Below are 27,071 nucleotides of genomic sequence, written 5' to 3'. Positions count from 1 at the left end.
GCTGTGCATGTAGCTCCCTGTTTACTGTAAGCTCAATTTTCAAATCTTCTTTCCTAACAGGCTCTCCAGGTGGCACGGCAGCTTCTACTGCAGCAGCAGCAGCAACAGCAGCAGCAGCAGCAGCAGCAGCAGCAGCAGCAAGTTAGTGGATTAAAGTCTCCGAAGAGGAATGACAAACAGCCAGCCCTTCAGGTAAGTAGAGCCTGCGTGCCTCTGTGAGAGACTGTGGCATGTAAAAGCTAAATAAATGAATAAATGTGTATTGTGAACATTGGGATGGGGCCTTCAGGAGCTTCATCCCAGTGAAGTCCACAGAGTGGCTGTGGCTGATGTAAGTGGTGTGCAGACTGGTGCTAGGTGCTCTTGAAAACCCCACCTAGGGCATATTTACAGATCGTGAGGCTGTCCTTTCATCAGCATCTGGTAGGGTTGGATCATGACAGAGCGGGATAGCTTTTGTTACTGTGTCAGTGTGCATAGGAGATTTGCATTAACGTTTCTGTTTGATTGCTGTTCCATTTGTAATCTGTGTTCACTCAAACTGTTGATATGCTGTATCAAGGATATTGGGAACTAGTAGGATATCGTATCATCAGTGGTTCCCCCTCCCCCCTTTTATTGTGTGCTGATTTATGGACATCTTCAGAAATAAAATCTAAATATTATTGGGCTTTGTGCCGTTATGAATTCAGAAAGCTAAAACCAATACAGTATTCCCAAACAGAAGATGTATGCACACACATGGGGCTTTGGAGTACACTCTCCTAGTCTTGCGGGATAAATCATGGGAGTTAAAAACAAAAAAGACCTATTAGGTCATGTATCACATTTTCCTTTTTATTATTTTTTGTTGTTGTTGTTGCTAGTCTAGTGTTAGAAATCCCAAGAGGCGGTGGGACCGTTATTATTTTCCTTTGGATGGTTTTCCATAACAAAGCACATGCTCAGGAACTTTCCACTTTAATTCCATCCTCTTGCTCCAAGTAATCTTGCTCGTATAAATACTGAGTCAGTCCCTTGCTTTGCCTCGTGTTCACACTCCTCAAACATCTGAGACACTAACATGTACTTGCCAGTTTTGGCAAATTATATGTATCTAGTTCTGTGTGTGTTTTGTAAACCGGCATCTCCAGACCCTTGACCACTTTGCTGGTTTGCAGCTGCTTATTCCCTTGATTATTGCTCTCTTTGCAATTGCACCATGTCACTGTATTTTTGGTAGTAAGTCACCAAATACAACAGTTCAGCTGCAGTCACACAAAGCCCTGGAGCTGGGACAGTTATCTTATCTCTTATTCTCTATCTGATGCTTCAGCCTCTCTAGCCCCAAATTCTTTCCGGGCTTTCTTTCCCCCGCTTGTTGTCATAGCACGTTGTCAAACTCATGTCTGTTTTGCTCTTTCTAAATTTTTTATTTTTTTTTCCCCCAATTTGATATACTATCACCATGAGTTCCCTGACAGCATTGCTGCTTCTCATGCCTTTTATATGTGCTTCACATTATTTTCCTCCAAAAATACGGATCCGAGACCCTTTAAATATGTAGTAGAATATGGACGGTGAAGTCAACAGCACTAAAGGCCTTGATAGTAAAGCGAGAGGACCTGATCCTGTGGTTCTTACCCAAATAAATCTGAGGGGGACTTCAAGGGAAGTTTTGTCTGAGTGAGGAATAGCTATTAACTGCAGCCCTTGGCCCAGCCTGGACAACTTCTAGCTTTTGTGTAATGATTTCATCTTCAAAGCATTTTGCAAATACAAATCTCCAAAACATCCCCAGAAGGAAAGTCTGATAAGTAAGTAGCATTATCCCAGTTCTGGACTGGGAAACTGAGGGAAGCAGGTTAAGCGACTTGCTTAGGATCACAGAGGGAATTGGGTTTAGAGGTAGGATTAAGATTCATGAGTTCCTGGCTCCCACCCCCGTGCTCAGGCTGCTGGACAACACCTTGTGCTTTACAGCCCAGCTATTATTCTTTTGGAAAGTATGAAGCATTTTGTCATTGGGCAGATATACATTTTATTGGCAGCATAGAGTGCCATAATCCAAAGCATTACATTAATGCTTTCAAAAATATTTTATTTGGTAAATCCATAGCTGATCCATATGCCTTTTAATAGACTCTTCCACTGGGGACATTTTTAATGAGAGATTGTGCTGGCTAGGTCCAGTGTCAGGTACTAAAAGAAGTGCTTTGTTGTGCAGATGTCTTAAGAATAGCTCCAGAGGATGAAATATGACTGTGTTGACCTTTCAGCTGTGAGCTTATTTGTCAGGATTCAAATAAGTTGAAAGGATCAAACCAAACAGTTTCCGTAGTCAGACTGGGAATTGTGTTGCAGAGGTCAACAGTGAAGGCCACATCGTGGATTCCATAACACAGCCAATTGTTGGTATGTATTAAAGTACTGGAGCAGCTCCTGCAGTCAGAGACACAATTAAAATTCTAATTTATTAATGTATACAGAGAGCTGGCCCAGCCTGTCACTCACGGATTCAAATGACTGCCCAGTCTTCTTCTTTTTTTTTCCCCCATTCTCCTCTTCACTCCTGGTGCTTTTGCGGTCTTAAACGTACTGGAAGTCCTCTTGAATTGTAACAGACCCTGAGTGCATCCCTGCAATGAAAATCTGTTGCTGCAGGGAAATGGTGGCACTGGGGGTAGGGGGGGTCGAGTAAAGCTGCACCCACGCAAGCACCCACACCCCCTGAAGTCGGGTGGCACCGTGCTGACGAGGCAAATACCCACTGCTGACAGCATGTAGCGTACGTGTCGAGGGCGGTGGAAATGCTCCTGTTGGTCAGAGGTTTACTTAAATAATGAACCGAGACATCTCTGCACTTAGTTTATAAATGCAGATATCTCATTCAGCAGCCACAGTGACTAGCACTTACCTCTTTTTTCCAACAAACAGACTTCATGTGTAACACAAATGCCATAGGATTGCTTATCTCTGCTGCGCTTGGTGAGGGCACTAGCGAAAAGCTTCCTAATGTGAGTGCTGGGGAGCTGTGCTTGAATGAAACAGGGGACAAGGGATGCTGTTCACCCAGGGTTCTGGTTTTCTTAACAAGATGCTGCGTGGCCCTGCTGGCCCTTGGAGGGAAAGCTGCCGTGGTTCCATGCAGGGCTGGAAGATCTCCCTCCAACATGGGCTTGGCAGGTGTCATCATGTAAAACCCACTGCCGCAAACAGATGCAGAAAATTAATCCAGTGTACACTGTGTGGCTAATCTGGTAGCGCCTCGAGGATGATTTCCTATGTTCCTTCTTTATTCACTGATAAATAGCTGAAGCACTTAAATATATCCTGGCCTCCTGTGGCCATGCTGGGCACAGTGCCTTCAAAAGCGTTTACATGACAATGGGCTCCAGGAATGTCTTTGGGGTCTCTTGACCTTGATAACTGTACCTGAAGATTTTTTAGCGACTTTGGAGGTATTTGATGTATAAGAACTTGGGCACAGGAGTGGAGATGTGCTCTGCTGATAGCTGAAAAAACCCTAAATCTCCAAATACACTATGACTCACATTTTGAGCCTATCTCACACTGCTGTGCTTTATATTTGGCAGTGACCTCCAGTTTCACAGCCTGATGACACAAACAAAAGAAAATTGAAAGTTAAGGAATGGATTTAGTAACCAGCAGTTGGGAAGAGAATATGAAAAATATCAGCCCCTCAAAAATTACTGGAAGTGGAAAAAAAAAAACCCAAACCCCTAAAGCACATTGATAATATATTTGCCACAGACATTGAATTTCCTTGCATCTCTGAAACAAATAATTTAACAGGCCAGGTATGCTTAGGATTTTGAAAACGTGCACGTTTTTCCTGGCCAAGATAAATATATCTTTGTATTAATAGATTTATTGATTAAAATTTGCAGCTTTAATTGCTGATGCTCTTAACGATTATTCATTTTGGTTCTTCAAGCGTTTTAGTTGCTGGCAAGAGCACACAGATTGGAAACAAATCAAGAGACACATTTTTTCTCCCAAGAAAGTAAAAGTGCATGTGTGTTTTGGCAATACTAAAAATACAATTTTTTTTTTATTTTTTTAAATTTTTTTTCCTAAAGACATAAGTGTTGTGTATTGCACCGAGCTGAAAGTTGGATACTGGACTGAAAACAGATTTAGGGCGTTCAAGCCAGTATCTCACAATTGAATCCCGTCGCTTGACTTTTTTATGTGATTAAAGGAGATTTGTTGTGTGATTGTTAACCTGCCTGTGTTTGGAGAGGAGAAATAATGAAATTACTAAGATGGAAACTTTTGTTTTCGGTTGACAAAACACAAAATAAATCTTCCCTTTAAGTCACAGCCAGGAAAAGAATTTGGGTTTGGTTTAGATTTTCAGGGTGAGACTGGGGGAAGCTGGGAGGACAGAGCTGTCCTCACCTTTGCATACCGCTGCTTTTTAGAGCAGCCTCTTAGCTGGGCTTTTGTAGAATTTAATTTGCATGCTGTATCATCTTAGTATCTCTTTCCAGTATCTTGAGAAATAGAAGAGGGCAAGGAGGGGGAGGGGGGAAATCACTGTGGCTTGGTGTTGGGGGCAATTGTTATTGTTTTTTATGAAATTAGAAACGGTTAGCTCGACAATGTAATAAACACTGAAAGGTGAAGGGAAGGGTACTCTCTGTTTCGCTTGGAGCACACGAGCACCAGGTTATGTAGCCTCAGGTTTTACAGGCAGGGTACCTGTTTTACATAGTGGTCAATTATGTCTCAGAAATTACGTCTCAGCAGATAATTTAGGAGGGGAAGTGAATTTGCAAGTGTATTTATAGTATTCATATCAGTATCTCTCTGTTTCGCTCTTGAACACACGAATTGATCTCAGTTTGGCCTCAGACAAGCCAAAGGGAATTTTACCACCAACTCAAACTGGGTCAAGATTTCAATTCTGCAGAGTTTAAACAGTTAATCTGTGAAAATTTCACTTGAGTCCTTCATTTTTTAGTTTTGACTTTGGAAATAAAGTGAAGTTGAGTTTTGCTGGTTTCTACTAGAGGACACATAGCTCTTTTATTTTTCATCCCTAAGCCCAGTTTTAGATGTTAGTCAGTTATTGGAATGTGCCTCTGAAGTGCAAATAACATCCACCCCACAAACAGAACAAAATCTGAGTCAGGTCCTCAAAATTACATGATCAGCTTGAAAATTTTAATACTAAGGGTTTTTCTTTTTTAGTGAAACCTGTGGGCCATTTTTTGCTGCCCTTTTATATTTTGTTCAAAGCCTTTGTGTTCAGTTTTTCCAGCTTCTCAGCCTGAGCAGAAAGGTGACAAATGCAGTTGTTTTTCTCAGAAGAAGTTTATGATTGTCCTGTAATTGCATGATTCCAAAAAAAAAGAGATGGCTTCTAGGAAGATAGCAATACATTGGGAGAGCTGGCAGTACAAGGTACTGTCAGCAGATAGGATTATTCTGATTTTATAGCCATGTGAACCCTGGCAGAGAGAGATTGAGTGACTCACCCAAGGTGGGATTGCTGCAGACCTTCAGTGGTGTTGGAATTGCATGGCTCCTGCTGGGGTATTTGGGAATTTGGCATCTGCAGGTTAGAAAGAATTAGGTGCTGAGGGACAAAACTGAAAGCAGAAGCCAGGATCTCTCTTTTCCAGCCCTGTGTCTTGTTGGAGCACTCTGAGTATAATTTTCTAACAGGTTCTCTGCTTTGACACAAAGCATTTAGAGAACAGGTCTCTGAAAAAAAACAGAAAAGTGATTTCTGACCAGGTTGAGAGCAGGGCTGGCTGTGCCCAAGTCTGGCCGTGTGTTACCCACCTCAGGGAAGGGGGAAACAAATGAAACCTTCCTGACTGGTCAGAAATGTGTAAATTGCTGACAAAATGACACATGTAATTAAGAGTGCTCCTGCCATTTTACCTTGTGGTTTACACCTACAGTGTTGAAAAAAGAGAGTGACTCCCACCTCGCTAATTACCATTATCACTGAAATGGTAGGGTTTGAGTCATTAGTTCCATGTGCATTTAATTAGAGGAAGGCTGAAATTGGATTTAACTTATTACTTTTTCATGGATCACTTTCTTGTCATCACTTCAAATTGGATTGCAGCCCCAGGTAACTAATTATGAGCGCCACAGGATCAAGAGTGAAAAAAAGGTAATTAGGAATAACACTGTTGGACCCTTGCTGGTAGTCCACTTGTGCTTGGGAAGAAATGAGAGCAGTATTTTGTAGTATTACAGATTAGGGAGTTAAAGGTATGCACTGCTGCTAGGAATCATGGGAGCCTGCCCCCTCCTAGAGCGGTTTATATGATGTACAGCTGGGTCGAAGATGTTACAGCGACATGGTTCCACAATCAGCCCCTTCAGACCGAGATTAAACTTGTAAAAGCAACAGATCGGTTGTAGGTATGAGGCATCTCAACTACCAGGGCCTGGCCCTACCTGATTGCGCCAGTGCTGTCTTCAGCCCTGGTATGGAGTGGTTTAAGTACAGCAAGCTAGAATGGATAACAAATTAATGAACCTATTAATGATCCGAAAAGATCGTTCCTATCCGACAGGGAGATATATCAATCAGGAGAACAACGGTGAGGTTGATGATGTGTGTGTCAGGAGCTGAGCTTGCCTCGCTGCTGTGATAAAATCAGGATGTTGCTTCTCTTTTGTTTGCTGGAGAGGTCTCTCTTCTTGTTTTGCTATTTATGGGGAAGGCTTGCTGGGTTGGTTTGTCTCTTTTATTTTTTCTTCTAGGCTGGTTTGTCTCTCTTATTTTTTCTTCTAGTTGGTTTGTCTCTTTTTTATTGTTTCTTCTAGATGGTTTGTCTCATTTTTTCTTCTAGCTGGTTTGTCTCTTTTTTATTCTTTTTTTTTTCTTCTGGGTTGGTTTCTCTCTTTTTTTTTTCTTCTGGGTTGGTTTGTCTCCTTTTTATTTTTTCTTCTTTTTTTTTTTTTGATCTCACAGATATGATTGCCAAGTTCTGCTTTCTTCAGAAAATACTTTAAAACAAACTGGTTTATTTCCATGTGCAGAACAGAGTTCAGAACTGCAAGTAATCAATTTTATTGACACAGTCTGGGGGGGTGGGGAAGTAAAAAGTTGATGAGAGTTGACGGATGTGAAAAGATCGGAATTTCAAAGTACCCAACGCTGAGTGCAGGAAAATTTCAGAAGTAGTTTCATTAAGCAGAGAAATCTATTGTGTAAGGATCTGTAAGAACAAAGTCTGTTTCTGGGACCTAATGATACTACAAGGAGGCTGTGGCTGCTGGTTTTTGCCTTTAGAAAAGTTTCTGAAGTTCTCATAGCAGTGAATCACAGTTCAAAGGCTAGCACAATTTCCTTAAGTTGTTGAAAATGGCTTTTAATGCTCTGTTAATATAGGCAAATATTTGTGACTCAGTGCTGGGTAAGTGATGCATGCTCATTATTTCCTGATGCAAGCAAAGTGTAGGAAATGCTGTGAACGCCATGCAGAGATGCTGAAAGAGACTTAAGAGTAACAAAATTCAGTTATGCAAGTTAAGTCTTCCTCATTTACTTGATGTTACAAAATAAATCTAGAGATTAAAAGGTATTACCTTTAATACAGAAAAAGAGAACCTCCTCTAATACATCTCAAATTGATTTACAATTTTTATACATAATATTCATCTGTGGTTGAAAAGGGGGCAACCTAAGGTCGAGTGATGTAGTGTTTCCATTCTTCCATATGAGTCTTACTGTGTGTGATAAAAGCAAACTCCTTTATTTTGTCAGTCTGCAGGAATTTCTGATGAAGTGCAGGGGTCACTTTTCTGTCAATCTGAGTAGGCAGCATTTTTGAACTACTGGTTTTTGCACCCCCTCCTCCCCACAAACCGTGGCCCTGATCTGACACACGCATGCACACACACACACACACACACACACTTAAGAGTGCTGCAGTCTGCAACTTATTAATACACAGTGCTGGAGCCTGTCCAGTGGTTAGAAAATTTCCTGAAGCCTGGAATAACAGCAGTGGGTGCAAGTGCCATCGAACAGAAGTGACAATCCGGGGCAGTCCGGCCCGCCTGGCCACACGCCCAGGCTGGAAAACCAGCTGAGATACTCAAATGCAGGAAGATTGACGCGGTGCATCTGGGAAATGCTCAAAAAGTTGGGTTCTTGAAAAAATTACCTTCTGTGATCGTAAGACATCATCTGTTTTCCTACAGAGATTGTTTATAACAGGGTTTTCAAGCACTTGTCAAATAACCAGGAGTGAAGGAAACAGGCTAAAAATCTCTTACCGTTCAGATGAGTCCTGGTGTCGCTGGGAAAAAAAAACAAACTCTCATCACAGAGATCTGCAGCTTCCCAAGTCAGAGGGTGCTTGGGAGAAGGAGAAAAGGAAACTATTAGTCAAAAGCCACAAGGCCAGTCCTCGTGGAGCGGGGGGGTGTAGGAATGGAGAAGGTGGCGGCCTGGGGCGACGCACGCGGCTGTGTCGTTACAGGAGTCGCGAGGTGAAGTCATACCTAGCGACTGTTTTTGGTGTTGCTTAGCTTTTGTTACTTAGCTGTGATATCATGGGCCAAATATTATAAACATAGCATGGCTATAGCTTGCTTGTGTAACAAAAGATCAGGAACTTTTATTAAGTTTGTTTTCCTTGTCATATTGTAAAAATTTATTATGTGTACTGTGTATATTAGAAACAGATTTGGGTAATTCTGTCTAAATGAAGTCATCCCAGCTATTTCCAGACTGTCTGTTTTCGGTTGTGAATAATTTTCATACATCAGATGGTTGTCATATTTAGTAGCTCTCTACATTTTAAATAGGACATATCCCATTTTGAACTTCCATGGACTTCGGCCACCTCTAATTTTTAAGGCTATTTTGTGGCAGGAGGATGTTCAGGTACTGGGGCAGGGCAGAACTGTGGCAGTGCTGGGGGGGTCCCAGTGCCTTTCTGCACCAAAATAACAGATTTCTAACAACTGCAGGAGTACTTGTGGCTTTCAGCAGCACGTGCTGGGGAAGAGCCTGCCAGATACCTATTTCAGCTTGTCCCTTTGTGTTCACACTTTGAAACAAGTATGTTAAAGAAACACTGAAGAAAAAGTACTATGTATCAAAAAACTCCTTCAGAAATCTCTCAAAGAATACTTTTTTTCCCTCTTTTTCTTTCAACAGAAGTGTGAAAGAAGTTAATGTTTAAATGTTTAAAGTTTGAATTTAAATCACATACACATCTAGCAGCTAAATTACTGTGACTTCTTTATTTTATTTTAATCCTCAAGGCAAAGTTTCTTTAGTCAGTGTGGGGAGGAAGCTCTGGTGTTCCTCATGCACCAACCAGGAGAAGTATGCACTGGAGGAATCTGATGATCACAGAGCAAAATCTTGCCCTAAACCTGTCAACTTTGCCAGAAATACTTCAGCTACAGCACTTTGTTTAGAAAGAAAGAGAGGAGAAAGAGAGAAGGCATTTTCATCTAGCTTGCTTGAGCAGAAGAGAGCAGCTGTTAGCCTCGTGTTTAAATCTCTAGAGCTAATAGTGAAGTTTCAGGGCAACAAGTGCAAAATAACAGAATAAGAGGAAACTAAACCCAGGGAAACAACTGGAAATACCGCTTGGATGTGGCTTTGGAGCTTGACAGTTTTACAGCTGTATCATCAGGCTGGCAAAATATTTAGTTGTGCGTGCAAAGAAAAGGCTGTTGTGTTGCTGAAATGTTTTTATTTTCCTGATAAGTGTAATCTGTCTTTTATGAATTACTAATCTATTTAAGGTGTAACATTAATGGCACATAATCTTGAGTCACTGAAAGCCTAGAAAATTAAAGTAGACGGAAGGCACAAGAAAGAAATGTACTTTGTGTCAGGCTGAAGTTCGATGAAGCAAGGAGAAGATGGAATAGATTATTAAATAAACTTTGAGAGGAGATGGAAAAGGCACCAAAATCTCTCATTTTGAAAGGAATTAGTTTACTTGATTATATGCAACTGTATCACACTCAGGGAAGTATAAGACAAATGAAAGCAAAACAAAATTTAATTGAGCTATTATTTTGCAGACTTTGGCTCCGTTTCAGACAGCCTAATCAAATTGTGCTTTGCTCAAATAACTAATGTTAAATGCAGTCTACCAACAGATGTTTAAACAGAGACTAATTGGAAAATCTACATCCTGGGTTTAGTGTGTCTAGCTGAAAAAGTTTTGAATTTGCCATTGGAAGGGAGGTAGGAAGATGGCAGGAGGAGCTCAGGTAGCGATGAGCATCAGAGAGGTGTGAGTACATAGTGCAGTGGAGCACACGGATTGAGGGTGTCTAAAGCCGTGAAGGGGATTATCAAAGCTCAGCATTTTCTTGTCAGTTCTGTCACGTTGGTGTTTCTCAAGCAGTATGGATTCAAATCACATGTTGCCATTTTTTAAGTTATTATCCTGTGGGGTATATCTCAGTGTTGACCCTTTTATGATGCATCTATGCAGACACGTGGACCTCTTGGATGGGTTGCATGGGGCTAAATGGCTTGGGCCAGATTTTGGTTTAGGCAACAACCATCCAAGGAATACTCTGGAGTCAATACATCCTTCCTACCTCTGACTCTTTTCAAATCAGTTTTACACCAGAGTCACTCCAGTTCTACCAAGGTGATCAGTTCTGGTTTGTCCAATGGTAGCGATCTGTTGTGATTTCTTGGTTGAATGTTTGGTTTTGTGCATACTGCTGCTCATCAGGAGACTTTGGGTGCAAGAGTTAGTCATGGTTTGTGTCTTGGGCTTTGTGTTGTGTAGGTGTGGTGCATATTTCCACATTTGCTATGGAAAACTTCTGTCCCAAGGACTTTATTGTCCCAGGGAATGGGTTTTCCTGCATTCAGACAACTTTTGGGGGAAAATGAGGTTTTATCTATACAGTCATGAAGCAGAAGGCAAAAATCAGAAAGACTTGAGACAAATTTCCCATCTTTCATTGAAAAAAAAAAAATTCAGTAGAATCGCGTGGGCTTTTAATAGCTCAGACAAACATCCCAAACAAACCTGTTGGGAGATGCCAACCGCCAGCCTAGCCCATTGGTTCGTAGCCAGAGAGCAATTTTAGTCATTTGAATCGTGTTAATTTTGCTCATGAGAAGAGATGCTTAAAGACCTGTTAGCTGATGATCAGTCACCATTGTTGTTGGCCACATTGTTCATTGGTGAACCTTCCATGTCCATCCCAGCGTGAGTCTGTCAGGCCAAGGCAGCAATCTGTCCCCTTAAATGGGGCTGTAACCTGTGCTGAAATACTATGTGGTCTTCTTCACTGGATGGTTACTACAGGATAAAAGTGAGACCCAATTTGATGAGTGATCTCTAAAGATCTGACTCTTGCAAGGATCTGTTCACTGCGTTCTCCGTGGGACCTCATGATAGTGCTGGTGTTGCACAGGGTTAATAGTCAGTATGCAACAGGGAGTAGCCAATCTGAGTATAAAAAAAAAGCCCAATAATGCACTTTTAATTTTGTTTCCAAATTTACCAATTGGAACCCTACAAAAGATATATTTTATTTTATGGCTTGTAAACACCAGGGCAGATATTTCAGGAGAGCTGCAGACAGCTGTAATTTTGTGAATATGTACAAATTACTTGGAAAACAAATATTCCTGTGCCTACACAGCTGTATTCATAACCGTGGACCAGAATGCCTTTTGCATGATGCCTATGCCTTGTTCTGTGGAATATAATGATGCTCAAATGAAGAAAACGTGATTTAACAGTGAAGTCAGAAGTAGTACTTGCTGTGCAAACCTGTACTACTGGCTGAGGTGTTGGCATGGGAATAGATAAAGCCCTTCAGGGAAAATGAGAATTAACCAAGGCACCTACTTGTACTCAGATCAAGACATGACTGCTCAAACTTTTGTAGTAAAGATGAACGTGTCTGTATCTTCCAGAGATAGACACTTGCTGCCTGTGCCATCCTACAGAGGAAACATGAAATTGGATAATTGATGGTTAAAGAGCTGTGTGGGGCTGCATCTAGTTGCCCATGGGGAAAAGGGCTATAGGCAGGATGTGGGAGCTTCCCGGGCTCCATGGGGGCTGTGGGTCAGCATTTTGCCCAGCCCTGTGCTTCCCAGTTACCTGCACCCAGGTGGATTTGCAGAGCACAGCCAAGCTGTCGTTCACGTCATCTAATTGTGCGCTGGTGGCGTTCCTTCTGTTTGTCCTTTTACTGTGTGATAAGGGGGTTCTACAGGAAAGGGTGGATAACTAGAGAGGAGGTAAAGAAAATCCCTAAAAGTGAAAACAAGGCCAAGCAAGGAGGAGTAAAGCACAAGCTGGCATGAGCCAAAGGCTGGGCACTGATTTTGCTTTTAACTTTTGTGTTTATTCAAAGGCTGTGGATAGAGGTTAGCTTCCTTTGCTCAGTATTTATTGCTAAGTTACTTATCTTAAGCTGGAACAATGAGCACTTTGTTGATTGGGTTAAGAGATTGTCCCATTTTATTCGGTCTTCTGCATCTCTCTCTCTATCTGCAGGTGTTAAGCAGTTTATTTTAATTTCAGATGTCTAGCCCTCCATTGTGGATTGCTGCTGTGCCACCAGCAGCAACCCTTGAGGGACTATTGTTCGTCTTTTCAAAGTGGTGGGAGCGCACAGCAGAGCTGGTAGCTTCTGTGTAACTTGACCTTCCTTGATGATGCTACACCTTGCAGATTTGGAGCAGGATAAACATTTTAAAGGAGAGGGGAAATATCAGATAGGTTATTTTCCATCAGAAAAGGTTGCAGAAATAGTCTGTGCAAGGCTTATAAAGGGGGGGGGGGGGGGGGGGGGGGGGGGCGGGCAGGAATACATCACCATAATGGCAATAGTTATGTTTCTGTTTTACAGCCATCAGAGATGCTGCCCAAATCAATTCATAGGACAGTGAATATTTCCTTGCTGTTAACCACACTAACCCTTGAGCAGACAGCTGAGCAGAAAATCAGTAAAGTCACAGCATAGTGAATGATGTCTGTACTGATTTTGCCCTAATTTAGCAATGGCAATGATTTGGGTGCTATTAGGAAGTGCCCCATCCTGAACAATCTCACAGCCTGCCGTGTTTGGAAAGTGCCCCCAAAGTATCTGGGATTTCTCTGGAGTAGGAGCATTAACGGAATGCAGAACACAGTTGTTTTTAAATCACGTTGTCTGCAGCTACAAGGGAAGGTATGTTTATGATTTCCTTTACTGTTATTTTTTACTTGGGCTTGTTGCTTGGAAAGTCTGCTCATTCTGAGTCCTTCGCTCAGCTGTCTCTACCCAGAAGAAAAACAAACCCATTTCTTCTGGGAGAGTCCAGCAATGGACACAGCAGAGTAACAGGGCCAGCTGCAAAGCTGTGGTGGTGGTTTGTTGCTAATTCTGCAGGAGTGAGCACAGGGGACCACCCTGTCTTGGGGGGGAAAAAAGGGAAAGAAAAACAAAACAAAAATAAAAACAACCCTTTCAGTCTGTAGCTTTGATTTTGCTGGGAAAAAAAAGAAAGCAAACTGGCAAAAAAAAAAAGCAGCAAATGGCCTCATTCCTTGCACAGGATGCTGGAATAATTACTGGGGCAGTTTTTCCATTCCTGGTTGCTTTTGCCTCACACCTGTAGGAGGCCTTTTCCTTTGCTTCTGTGCTTCACCACCAAAGGACTTTTATTTGAAAACATGAGGAAATTCAATTTCCTAACACACCTCTCAAGTCAGGGCAGTTACAGCAATAGGAGAGTTGCAAATGGCTCATGTGTGAACAGTTTAGGATGGAGCTATTGGTACGGGGCCATGCTGAGGTGCGGGAGAGGGAAGATAATTGTAAATGTTCTGGTGGGGATCTGATTGACAGCTTATTGTCTGCAGGCAGTTGAGTAAAGAATAGGAAATGAGTTAAGTGTAGGGGATCTGGCAGGCTGCAGGCTCTCCTGATGGCAGCTGCTGCACTGAGCAAAGCATCCACAGCTTCCAAACCAGCCCTGGGCAGGGGTGCCCATGGCACCCTCCTTTCTGAGACACAGCCAAAAGGACACCCCTCAGCCAGCTAAAGATGTGTGTGAAATGAGGCTGTGTCTTGTTTATTCCTGCTTGGCCATCAGGGGTGCTTGGAGTGGTCTTGTCCTACAAGATGTGTGGAGTGACCACAGCTGGTGTGCTACTGCAGTGTGTTTCTGACCTGTTAATGTGGAAGGACAGCAGGGATGTCCCACAGTGCAGGGCCCATGAGAAGCCCCTGATGAGCTGTTAAATGTTACAGAACTGCACATGCTAAAGGTAGAAATATTAAAACCAAATCCTCCTCCCCCAGAATCTGTCTGCATTTTTTTATCTCCTTGCCTATGTGCATTACATAAACCAACCCCCACCCCAAACACAACCAAAACCCAACCAACCAAAACACACGAAAACCAAAACCCAGCAAAAAAAAAAAAACAAACCAACACACCAAAACAACCTAACACAATGAGCCCAGCTTGGCATTGTCAGTGTAGGCTTCCGAGCCAGATTTTACTACAGAGCACACTGATGTGTCTTCCCCTGAGGTATGGAAAGATCTATGTGTGCTAAGCAGGTGTTTTCGTTTGTTTAATTGGAGCTGAGTTTAGCACAATATTACAGATAAATGAATTACACATGTTCAGTGATTCAGAGAAAGCCAGTGTTGTTTTGCTCAGACACTTGTCTTCACATCCAGGTTTGCAGAGATTGTGTGCTGGCAAGCATGGACAGGGATCTTCCGAAAACAAAAACCAGTGTGTGCATGAGGAGAGCCTGGTGGCTGGTTGCAAACCCAGCAATAACTATTCCACCTTTGTTGAAGTTGTAACTTTTTAAATTTAAATAGTGTCCTGTTTTGACAAACTAGAAAAACCACAAGTCTGAAAAAGAAATGCATGAAGCCTGTGTCAATAGTTGGTGGCTTCTCTGGGCAGGAAGCTTTGGGGTGACACAGGCTGGTGGATATGGTACCAGGGAAACCCAGGAACCACTCGAAGGTCTCTGGGGCTTCTCTGGTGTGCTGCACCCAGAGCAGCTGGCTGCATGCATATTGCTTGGGAAGAAGACAACTAGTTTGCTTCCATCAGTGGGGGTTTTATTTATTTTTAGTTCTTTTCCCCATCTCTTTTTCAGTGGACTTCCTAGGCTCAACCTGCCACCCCCTTCAGAGAGGTACTCTGGGGCACAACTGCCTTCAGTGCCCCATGTCTGCTGACAAGTTTCCCAGCAACAGGATGGGACCCCTGGGTCCCAGCACAGCCTCCACACAAGAGCAGCACTGAGCACTGACAGGTCCTCCAGCAGCAGGATGGGACCTTTGGATCCCAGCACAGGGATCAGCGTGGGCAATGGGCTTGGCCCTGCTCTCCCTGCCAAGGATCACCGAGCAGGAGCCCACAGAGCAGCTCAGAGGTGCTGCCTTTCAAAGGATGTGCAAAACGGTTCGCTTCATGCATCTTCTCTCCTGGTTTTGAGTAGTCCCAGCCTTTGGCCAGCTTCCAAATGGATAATTACATTCAACCTACCCAAATTTCCTCTGCAGATTCAATTGTAAACTATTTTCTCGCTCCGTCCTGCCAGTGTTGTATACAACTGTGCTGCGCAGCATTAAACAACTGTCACACGCAGCCCAGAGCCTGTGGAGTTTTGAGCACAGAAAGTAAAAGGCTGAATCAGAACTTGTGCTGAACTTCACACAGAGTATTGTTTGTCCCCATGCCGTTCATGAAGTACTTTGGAGCAAGCTTCTGGATTAAAGGTGTGGTTGGTGTCTAACAGTGCCAGCACTTGATACTGATGGTGATTCAGGAACGTCCTCTCATGGATGTCCTCACCTTCAAGCCCTCTTGATAATAGAAATGAAGGCTGTTTAGCTGCATTCCTTAGTCATCTAGGAATTTGTTAATGTATCACGTGTAGAGCTACTGTGTATATTCCTTCCCTTCCCACCAGCCTCCTGACAGGTCACTCCCATCCGTGGGCTGCAAAAGAATAGTTTTGTATGGTAAGAACTAAACTCTTCTAGTACTTAAAGGGGTCCTTCAAGAAAGTTGGAGAGGGATATTTTACAGGGGAATGTAGTGAAAAGACAAGGAGTTTTAAATTGAAAGAGGGGAGATTTAGATTAGATGCAAGGACTTTCTGTAGTGTGAGGGTGATGAGGCACTGGAACAGGTTGCCCAGAGATGCTGTGGATGCCCCCTCCCTCTGTTGAGGTTGGATGGGGCTTTGAGCAATCTGGTCTAGTGGAAAGTGTCCCACTAGAGGATCTCTAAGGTCTCTTCCAACCCAAAGCGTTATGTGAGACTATGATAGAGAACACCAGCAGGTCTTACCCACATGGGAACCCATATAAATCTGTGCCTAGCAAGGTCTTCATCCTGTGGTGTGATCCAGGTAGCAGGTCTCAGTGCGGCAGCATGTTCTTCTGAAGGAAGCCAAAGGCACGTGGGGAAGTGGTGTGTGATCTAGGAAGTGTTCCTGCATCATCCTTCAGGTTAAATGGAGTCACCAGAGTAAATCACAGCTGAAAGTGACTTGAGAGCTTTTAAAACTGTTACTTGTTTGAGGCTTTTCCTGCTGCACATGTTGGTATGGGATTGTTCTGCAGAAGGCTCCTGGGAATTTATGCATGTCCAGACCCAGCAGCAGTCTCAGCAGGTTTGTGGCAGTGTAATCTATAAAGTTTTAATTATATATATAGCTGAGTAAATAGCTTGAAATCTCTTTAAACTCTTTGTTCACAAATGTATATTACAAAGTGCCCATCCCACATGCACCCACCCTTTTCCTTCCTTCCTCCTTTTACACCCACTTCCAGCAAGGCTTTGGCTCGTGGCATCCCTCCTTGTGCCGGGAGCTGTGTCTGGAGCTCCCTCCCCATGGGACTGGCCTGCCTGGAGCACCAAGCCCCTCTGCTCTGCCATCCTCCTAGCATGTGTCCGGTGCAGAGGACAGTGCAGAAACTGTTGAGTGTGTCTGGGTTTCCCACTTGACATGCATCCCATTTGGGAAGCTGATTCTTGTAGCTTCAAACACTTTAATGAGATGCAAATTGTTTGTGATGCTGCCTTATTAAATGTATTGTAATTTTAAAATCATTTGCTTGTTAATTGTATTTAAATAGCTGCCATTTAGACAAGCAGAAAGTTTCCAGAAAGATAAATTGTTGTGGGGTTTTTTTCCTTTTTTTTTTCTTCTCTTTTTACTGTGTTTGAAAGCAGCCCTGATGACTTCCTTCTCTTGCCTGCTTTGATTCAGCACTTCCCAAATGGAAGTGTGCCCTGGCCTGGCTCCTCTCCTGATCCTTAGCCTTCCCTCCAAAGAAGAAATACTCCCTCTGTTACCTTTCTGCTGTGAAACCACAGTCCCTTGGGAAGGTGACACAATGAAGTGGCTTTGGAGCTTTAGAGTGGAGACAACTTATTCCCCCGCCCTGTTCAGCCAAGGTAGATCAACCTGTGTCAGATTCTGAGGCATGTGTGATCTGGATGCTGCCACCCCCATACAGATCCTAGAGATTTGGGGGGTGCTTACGTCTTTTGAGCCCCTTGAGATCCCCAGCCCATTTTTATGCCGATGTATATCTGCCAGGTTGCCGGGGCAAGGTTACCCTTCCTCAGCACCTTCTAAGCTCTGTCTTCTGCATGTTAAAATACATGGCAAAGTTTCTCTTGGCTCTGATTGAGCAATATGAGGTCCCTACTGACCTCGCTTCAGCTTAGTTTAGAGCTGATTTTGATCCTGCATCATTGCTAGCTTTGGCATGGAGCAAGCTACACAGTATCATTTGTGTTTTATTTATATTTGAAATACCATCTTGGAAAATGAAAAATAATATTTCCATATCAGTTTGTTCATTCTTCTTGCATTGGCTGGAGGCCCCCATGCTGCCAGTGCTCTTCATTCTTGTTTTCCAGATCCTCCATCTTCAATGCCAAACCCTCATGTCAGTTCTTCCTCCTTTCCCCCAGTGACATTTCATATTCTCTTTGTTTTCTTTCTGCATCTTTGTTGTGTGGCAGGACCTGTAATAATAGTTAATAATTAGCAGCTCAATAGCACTCTTCACCTTCAAAGCAAGTGTAGGCATTGAATCACCACAGCTCTGCTGGCAAGGGTACAATATTGACTTGGTACTTTCACCAGTGTCACAGAGGCAGCAAAAGCTGCATTTTTATGGAGGCCAAAATGGGGTCTTTGGGTTTTTTTCTTCTTTTTTTAGAGCATAAAATTGGCAAAAAAATAGAATTCTCTCCTAGGCTGACACTTCGTTTGCCAAATTTCAGCATAGAGCCAGTTTTTAAAGCTGAGTAATAAACACCTGAAAAGTTCTGGTTTATAATGGCAGTGCTGAAAAGCCATTAAATGAATGGCTCTGCTAGAACATGAGAAAACCCTCTTAAACTGTCGAAAAAAACTGTAAAAGCTGGACAGAGGCTTAGCAAATGCCAGCTCTGCCTTTGAGCCTGGAGCTGAGGGGTGCAAAGTGAACCTGTGGGGACTGGTAGGGAAGATCATTAGGAGTGTCCCTTCCCAGTGATGGGGAAATGGTCCTTTCCCGGATATGTGGTGGACTTCAGTGAGCATCCTATCCCAGCTGAGCATCCAGGTTTCTCAAGCCACAGAGAGAGGAATGCAAAGAGGAGCAATGGTGATGGAGCTCCCGGGACGCAGAGGGGAGAATGTGGGACAACAGGGAAAGCCTGGAGCAAAGAAGGAATTGAGGGATGTGAGGCAGCAGAGGAGATATGAGAGGGAAAATGCTGTGAGGAGAGCAGGATGTGGAGATGCAGGACTGTAAGGGTCTACAGCAGCATGGTCCATAGTCACCTCAAGGGAGACATGGCCAGCATAGTGGCAAGAAGCTCTGCAGAAGCCCTGTTTGACTTGTTTTCTCCTGGACTTGAAGGGCATATTTCTGCACAGTTTTGAGGAGGTGAAGGCAGCTCTGCTTCCCTTGGTCTGTGACCTGCGGCTTGCTGGAACATGCAGATGCAAATGCCACATCTCGGAGAGCGTCCTGCATGTAGATAGCCTAGGGCAAGGCATCAAGCCCATCTTCCATGGGATCACACAGCCCATATCCAGCTCTGACCCTCTCCCCTTCCTAGCAGAGGGTCTGCTGGCAGAGGGTGTCACAGGGAAGCTGAGCTGTAAGAGCAGAGTAGTAAAATAGCAAATTGACCAGTAAAAGAAATCAGTAAATGAAGGGAACAGCTATTAATGTGCCAAGCCAAGACGTATAATTATACCCTAGGACTTTTCCAAACTAATACATGTTAAAGGTGTAAACCTATTAAAGGAGAGCTTTTTCTGTACAGGGAACTTATGTAGATAGAAGGATTTGCACTGTATTTTATTCTTGTATTATAAGGTATAAGGAACATTTGAGCAAATCCAGTCATTCCTATTATTCCAATATCATGCTTTTTTCATACTATTTTATGCAATTCCTCAAAAACTTTGGCACTAATTCTCTTTATATTGTTAGGAATTTTCTTTTTAAAACAGAATTCTTTTTCTCAAATAGTTAATTAGATTTTGAACTTCAAATACAGTACTCCTTTTTTTTTTTCCCCTCTATTTCCCAAGAATAGGGGTGTTAGATCCATTGTGCTGGCCAAATTACAGTTTGGATAGTCACATTCTCTCTGCTTAATCACCCTGCAATTTCATTCCAGTGAGGGATTTGGTGCCTCAGGTGTCCTGAATTCCTCCAGAGCTCTGTGTGTTGACGTTGCTGCCACCATCCACCCCAGAAGTGTCTGCATTTAATGGCAGAGAATTGTCCTCTCCTTCCAGACCATAAATAATAGCATCACTGCCACAGATGGCTTTTTCTAGTATCCCTCCATTGTTACACTTTGCACTGAGTTTGTGCTTTTCCAACCCAAGCAGCCCTGCCCCGAGCCTTTAGGCACATCTGAGTGATTTCTTTGGCTACAGGAAGAAAAGTTTGTTTTAAGGGGCCTAGGCAAAATCCTTTATTTGCTTGTTCACCCTTTGTCATGATGGGTGCAATGGAGTGGGTCCTGGCTGCCCCACTGCATCCCCTCCTGGCTCAGGGACCTGCTACCTCTCAGCATCTTTTTTTCCCCCCACTGTGGCTCAGGGGAAAGGTTTGGGATTAGCAGCAACTGGATTTGGATGAAACAACCAGTGGTTACAGATAGAAGCCTCCTTTGCCTCAGGAAGGGAAGTGGGAGGGAAGGTCCCTGTCCTTGAGGAAAGTTCAAGCCCCATTTATTTGGGAAGTCGTGACAGATCGTGGCACTGTGCTGTGCAGGGCCGCAGTGGAAGTACAAAGGAAAACCCCAGAGCATGCAGTGAGCCCTGCTTAGTGCTGCACAAAGGGCTCTGAGCTGGTCGGATGACCCCAAGGGATCTGAGAGCAAAGTGCCATAGTCAGGGTGTTTGCTTAGCCTCTGCGGCTGGCTGTTTCTTGTCCATGTGAAACCAGACGTGCACCATCGAAATGACTGACATGCCAAAGGCCAGGGGATGGCTGTGCAGAAGTCAGGTCTCCCCCTGCCCTGCAGTGTGCCACTAGCATCTCCTCCCCTCCTGACCCTCATCCTGCTGGGCTGAGAAAAGGGATGCTCCTGACCCAGAGACGGCAAGGAGGAGAAGCATTACAGGATGGTGGTCATGAGGAAGCCTCCCTCACCGTGTCCTGCATGCAGGAAAGCTTTTATCTATATACAGCAGCAGACCCTGTGATGGTAACCTTCAGTAGCAGCTCCTGGTAGTTGAGTGCTGCCTTGCAGCAAGCATACCTTGCGAGTCCTGAATGGCAACCAGAGGTCATCTTGGAGGGCTCCTCTATGTCCTCCTGCATTGTTCACCTGCTCTGCAAATTGCTCTGTTCTGCTGCTTTTTGGCATTTTGGGGGTGCATTTGATTCCTGGAGGTGTCTTTGATTCCTGGAGGTGCCTTTGATTCCTGGAGGTGCTGTGGTGCTGTTCATCCTAGCAGGAGCAGAGATTCTGGTACTGCTTTCAAACTCCTTCCCTGTGCAGCATCAGCAGTGCTGCAGCTTTTCTGTGCACTCTGTCTAACCACGAGGGCTGTTACCTAAACACCTCTGTAGGAGATAATTCAGTTTATTCTGTTGCATGTATGAAGTGTTTTCCTCTTTAAAGATGAACAAAAGCTCTTCCCATGGCTGCTGCCTTCAAAAAATAATTAAAAGTTAGAGGAAAACTTGGAACTCTGAGCCAGATAAATATACAGCATCTCAAAACCTTAGGGACCATTGAATAGAGAACAGTGGCCCATTACTGCTAAGAAGGTGTTTTACTGAAAATACACCAACATGTGTTCCCAGCAGAGTGAGTAAAACACAGTGAAGTTGCCCAGTGGTGATGCAGGTCGTTCTCACAGATGAAACCGTGCCCAGTGTGGTACTCCTGGGCTCTGTGTGAGATAGATTGAGAGGTATATTTACATAAAGGGGCCCAGATTTGATCCGATTTATTTTAGTTTAAATCCACTGTGATATACGTGTGTCTGTAGGGGTGTGTGTATTTAAGTTGTTGTGGGAGTAGGTGGCTTTAGAAGGGTGTGAAGCGTGAAGTCTCCTGCTGCTGGAGGCAGATCACCAGGAGAGGGCAGTGCGCCTAAGGCTGCATTGCACACCAGCTGTACTTGCACCAGCCCCAGAGCAGGGTGATCCACCTCCAAATGCAAAGCTTGGAAGCGCTGGGGCTGCCCCAGCCTGCCTGCACAGAGGCAGTAAGCAGGAGATGACCTGTCTGGGGTGGCCAGGAGTTCACTGGTTAATACTTAACGGGCAAAAATGTGTTTGATTGACATTTGTTTTGTTGATGTTTCATTCTGGTTGTGTTTTTTTTTCCCCCTTACCATGGCAACTTTAACATCATGACAAAACACCTACTTTTCCTCTCAGAGCCATCACCGTTGTCATGCCCAGTAGGTTATTTTGGTAGACAAGGGTTGTTCTTTTCAAGTGGAAGTGCTGCCATCTCCTACCAGATACCACCTCCAGTCTTTCCTGTCCTGAGGTTTTCTCTGTGTGAACACTCTGTTTAAAGCCATGGCAAAAAAAAAAAAAAAAACAAAGAAAAGAAAAGAAATAAAACTGGAGTTTTAATGGAAACTGCAGCATTTCCCCTACTGTACGTGACATAAATGCTATCTCACATAATTAAGGAAAGTAACCGAAACAGTTAGTGGTGATTACCTTTCAATATATTGTGTACTTTGGGGCAGAAAAATAAATTATGAATAATGCCCAAGCACACTTGGAACAATTTGCACACTGTGCTGTGAGTGATGCAGACCTGCTGGTAGGAGAGTGCACTAATAAATTTTACTTTGTGGCGGAAACAAGAGATTACAGTTTATTAGGAAAGGAGACGGCAATTTATTAAGATCAATCAAACCTGAATGCAGAGCAAAAATGTTGCCATTTATTTATTTATTTATCTGGAAGCACGAGGAGGTGGGGGTGCAATTATATAAAATTTGTTTACCTGTGATGTTTGATTCATTATTAATATTTTTATGTTTAGAGGGAACCATAATTTTGCTGAAATGTCTTCCATAACTCCTGCACAATCATATTCATAACTCACCTGAATGTTGACACATCCTGCTGTGTATATATAAATTAACTAGTAACACTGGCATTATAAAATGATGCATTAAATGAAGATGTGAATGGTAATTTAAAGCATGCCATGAAGTGAAATTTAAACCATTGTACAACGCTGAGGGGATTTAAAGAGCCTTCGTCATGCAGAATTTGCAGGGGCAATAAGGAAAGTGACAGTTTCCCATCAAAAAAAGAAGAGCAACAGGGACACAGGCGTTACTGAAATGTTAATTGCTCTGCTGTTCAGTTCTGCTCCAGACACCGTCAGCCTAAAAATCACTTTTCTGCCTGAAGATATTTTACCATGAGGGCTTTAGCTGAGATTAATAAAAATGTCAAAAACCCCCCCAAAAAACAACAAAGCCAAACAACCAAGAAAAAGAAACAAACAAACAAAAAAATGTTTACTTTGTGCTTTTTCTCAGCATTTTGTGGGTTATAAGTTTCACTGTTTCCTGTTTAGTCAGTTGTTTTCCCCATTTGTTTTCATAGGCCTTTCAAACAGCAACAAGGGAGAATGAAGTATTCTCAAAACAGGAAAATGTGATTTAACCCCACAAAAATGGGCCTGGGGATCAAGGAGTGGGAACAGCAGCTGAGATGGCTTTTTCCCTCAGAACTGCAAACAGCAGCTCGCTCTTAACACAGCCCATGGCTCGAGCCCGCGTGCCGGGCGGTGTGATTTGGCACTCGCCTGTGCCAGGTTTGGCGCTGGCCCCGGCGGCCGGGCAGGCTTCTCCAGGCCACAGCAGCACTGGCACTGACGGTCACCTGAATTACTCCCAAATTTGTACTCAGGAAGCAGGATTTGGCCCACCATCTGCTGCCAGAGAGCAAAGTGGGACCTATTTGGTCTGTCCTGCCCAGGGGGACATCCCAGGGACAAGGATGAATTGCTGTCTCAGCTAGAAAATTGCCTTATATTGGGACTAGACAGAATAAGTCCTGATTTGGGCAGGTTAATTCTGATTAGAGGAGGTGGCACTACATGGATGTCTTGCCTCTCTTTCTTCCCTGCCCCATAGGCAACCAAGGCTTTTTCACAGGCAAGTCCACAGCCTCTGCATGGATAGATACCTGCAGAAGCCTGTGATAAAGTGAGCATGTAAAATAATAGTGTAACAAAATAATTTTTTTTCTATTGTATTGAACTTGCTTGTAACTCATAATCTTTTTCTCTCACTTGGACCTTCGGGCCTGGTATCTAGTCATTATTTTCTTTCACCTAGGTGCTGATACCACCATTTAATATGGATCAGATCTCTTGGGCACACGGTGCCAAATAGCCACCTAGACTGCTATACTCATTCCCAGTTATTTTTACTCCTTTATGTGTTCTGTTTTGAACATCTCTGTCTGATTGTCTCTGTCTGTGATGACTCTCCATAATTGAATGGAATTAAAGTGGGAGTTTATGGTTCTTCTTGGTCTTTTAAAATATTTTGCTGGCTTAGAAATGCATTATATTTCATGGTGACCTTACTTAACGAGTGCTACCATCTCTGTTACTAAGGGAATGGACTGAAGTTTTTAGCCCACAGCTGATGTTGGCTGAGCTTGCAGGTATGAAGCTTTTATATGAAAGGATGTAAAATGCTTTAAAAATACAGCTTGCAGGTTCTGTGGCCAGTGCTCAGTGCTTAGACAGCACCTTTGATTTTCAGAGTCTGTAGGAGATCTTGACATGAGTATCCCTCTTTTGCATGTGAGGAGACAGAGATGTTGAGACTGTTGACTGCCTTTGAAATGGTGGGGGTGTGGGCAACTCCAGAACCAGGCCAAGAGTATTGCAAGCTCTCAGAGAAGAGGAATCTCTGCAATATGATAGCTATTTAAAAAAAAATAAAGTAGAAAAATTTTGAGGTGACTCGCCCGAGGCTGGGAAGAATCATCAGTGCCAGAGCCAGAACTGTGCTTTTGCCCTGTGTCCCCCTTACAGCCTTGCACTTGCATTGCCATGTCAGGCTTTTTCTTTGCCTCTGGAAAGAAGATAAATGCCCTGAAGAAATTGGTAGGCTTCATAGAGTCCTCTTCTTTTTCTACAAATACAGCAAGTCAGAGCTTGGTCCAAAGGTGTGATCAGGGACAGGAGGAAGGCACTACTCTTTTGTTCAGATGTGGGTACCTGAATATGGCTGTATTGGAAAAGTAAGAATTGAAGATGTGACTAAATAGGATTGAGGGTCATGTGTGGGTGAGACGTTTGTGCTGAGGAGGACAAGATAGGTCAGAGGATTTCCAGCCCAGGGTCTGTGGAGCATCATGTGACTGGTCTGCAGAGACTGCCTGGCCTTGTAGCCCCCTCCTTGATTAGGCAGCAGAGTTAGCAAGGGCGTGTTAAATGCACAGACCTGTTTCCTACCGATGCTCCTTCATCAGCAGTGCATCTGGGGATGCTGTCACAGGGATGCCTTTAGCAGATGTAGTGGGGAGGAGGAGCTGGTCCGCAAGAGAAACTGTTGAAAAGTTTAAGTCTGTAATTCTGTGATATATTCCCCAAAGCAATCCAAGTTCCTCGAGATTACTTTGAAGTCCAGGACAGGAAGGATTCTCTTAAGCGCAGGCGATAATAATTACTAGCTCCTTGCATGCATTACTGGTTTATATTATTTCTGAGCGTCCAGCAGGTTGAAGTGTGTGCAGATTGCTTTGCTTTGCTTTGCATCCACACAATATGTGTAGATACCAGCTGCTCCCTGCCCCTTCTGCACTGACCCTGCTGGGTGCGTGTGTGCCCCTTTAAGAGGCAGGCGCTTTCTGATTCATGTAGGCTGTTTCTGGCAGATTTAGGGTCTTGCAAAAGATGCCCTTAGTCCCTTATTAAATATTCATAAGAGGGTGGGGTCACATTTTTGTGACCTGAAAAAAATCCCATTAATAAATTTGTTATCTGACACGAAAACACTTTAGGGTGGAAAGCAATCCGTATCACATCCCATTTAACATCAGATCACAAGTTGTCAGTAAATTGGGTCCTTTGTCTTTGCTTCTTGTGAGGTTCTTTAGCAGCATAACTAATGGGGCTATTGTCTAACAGCCCTTGACTCCGGCAAATAAAGTACCCTTCTGTCGGCGAACGGTGTCAGGGCAGCTTTTGGCTTTTCAGTGCATGTGAAGGAACTGCCTGTGTCAACGCTGTCTTCAGAAACTATATGAAAATGTGAAAGGAAGGAAAAAAATATTTTAACAAATATTACTTCCTGAGATGAAGTGGATAGTGGCTTTTGGGGCAAGAGAATTTAGATTACCAGGACTGTGGCAGTGCCTGGGTTAGAGTCAGCATGCTGACAGGATGGTGTTTGTGTGTTGGAAGACTGAGAGCCAAAAAAGGTTTTTTTCTGAGTTTACCCGTGTGAGTCGGAGGAAGCTTGTTTGGAGTGATGTGAAACCACTAACCCCACTGTGACAAAGGTGCCACAGACCCCAAAACAGCGTTTCGCTTCCACCCATCTCGAGGGCTTGGCTGCCTTACGAACAGGTAGCGATGGCTCCCGCAGCCAGGTGCTGGCGTGAAGGAGCTAGCCCCGAGTTGTGCTGAGGCATCGTGGGGTGCAGTGGAAGGAGCTGGGGTGTGTTGGGATATCCTACTGCTGAGCTGGTGACGGGATCTCCCTCTGCTTTGCGAAGGGGGAAGGGGAACATATTCCTGCTTTTAGGCCAGGCCACTGGTCTGGGTGGTTGCAAACTTCTGTTAGAGGCATCTCGTAGCAGGGAATTTTTTAAAATTATGACTATTTCTGATTGAACCCAGAGCTTTCGGGGCAGAACTATCGGGAAAGGCAAGCGCAGAGCAAGAGCCACTTTCCATGGGAGGAAGGAAAGTTGCTGTAGGAGGGAGAGATTCTCGCTCAGCGCTTGTGCGGCGCGGTGGAAGCGGCAGCCGGGCGCGTTGTGCTCGCTGCCTCCGTCCGTCCCCTCGGTCACCACATTTGGCGGGGGCCAAACACATTTATTTGGGAAGGGAAGAGGCAGTTTTAACGGGTTTCTCGGCGGGTCGCTGTGGGGCCGGGAGCGCTGCCGCGGCAGGTCAGAGGGCGCAGGGGCAGCGCGGTGCCCTCTGCGGGAGGACGACGAGGAGGAGGACAAGGAGGGGAGGAGCGGGGCCGGGCCCGCGGGGCGCCCCGTTCCGGGGCGGGGTGTGCGCGGCGGCGGCGGCGGCGCAGGGCGGGGCGGGGCCGCGCGGGTGGCGGCGCGGCGCGGCAGCCCGCGAGCAGCGCGCCCCGGCACTCAGCCCGCGCCCGCGGACGCTCCGCACCGCTCCGTTCCGCGCCGCTCTGCGCAGCCCGCTCCATGGCCCGGCGAGCCGCCCGCCGCCCGCCGCCGCCCAGGTGGGTGCCTGAGCCGGGGAGGAGGGTGTGTGGGGCGGGGGGAACAGGCCTGCTCCCAAACTGGCTGAAAGAGCCCGGGGAAGCCGAGCGATGCTTCAGCCGCCGCGGTCTCGGCTCCTGGTTGCGGGGCCGGAGTTTGGCGACCGGTTGAGG

At 44.4% G+C, this 27,071-nt stretch overlaps 1 protein-coding gene across 9 annotated transcripts in view; it reads left to right on the top strand.

The window, feature by feature from the left end:
* Nucleotides 1-27,071, top strand: part of FOXP1 (forkhead box P1) — a 399,727-nt gene that overhangs the window by 289,095 nt on the left and 83,561 nt on the right. For all 9 annotated transcript variants that reach the window (XM_054161346.1, XM_054161354.1, XM_054161309.1 and 6 more), the window contains one exon: nucleotides 61-192. In XM_054161346.1, the coding sequence (XP_054017321.1) occupies nucleotides 61-192 (132 nt within the window). The remainder of the gene's footprint in view (nucleotides 1-60; nucleotides 193-27,071) is intronic.

Source organism: Dryobates pubescens, chromosome 1 (genome assembly GCF_014839835.1).
Source record: "Dryobates pubescens isolate bDryPub1 chromosome 1, bDryPub1.pri, whole genome shotgun sequence".
NCBI lineage: Eukaryota > Metazoa > Chordata > Aves > Piciformes > Picidae > Dryobates > Dryobates pubescens.
The sequence above is the reverse complement of the archived record's forward strand: the minus strand, read 5'-3'. Positions and strand labels throughout refer to the sequence as shown.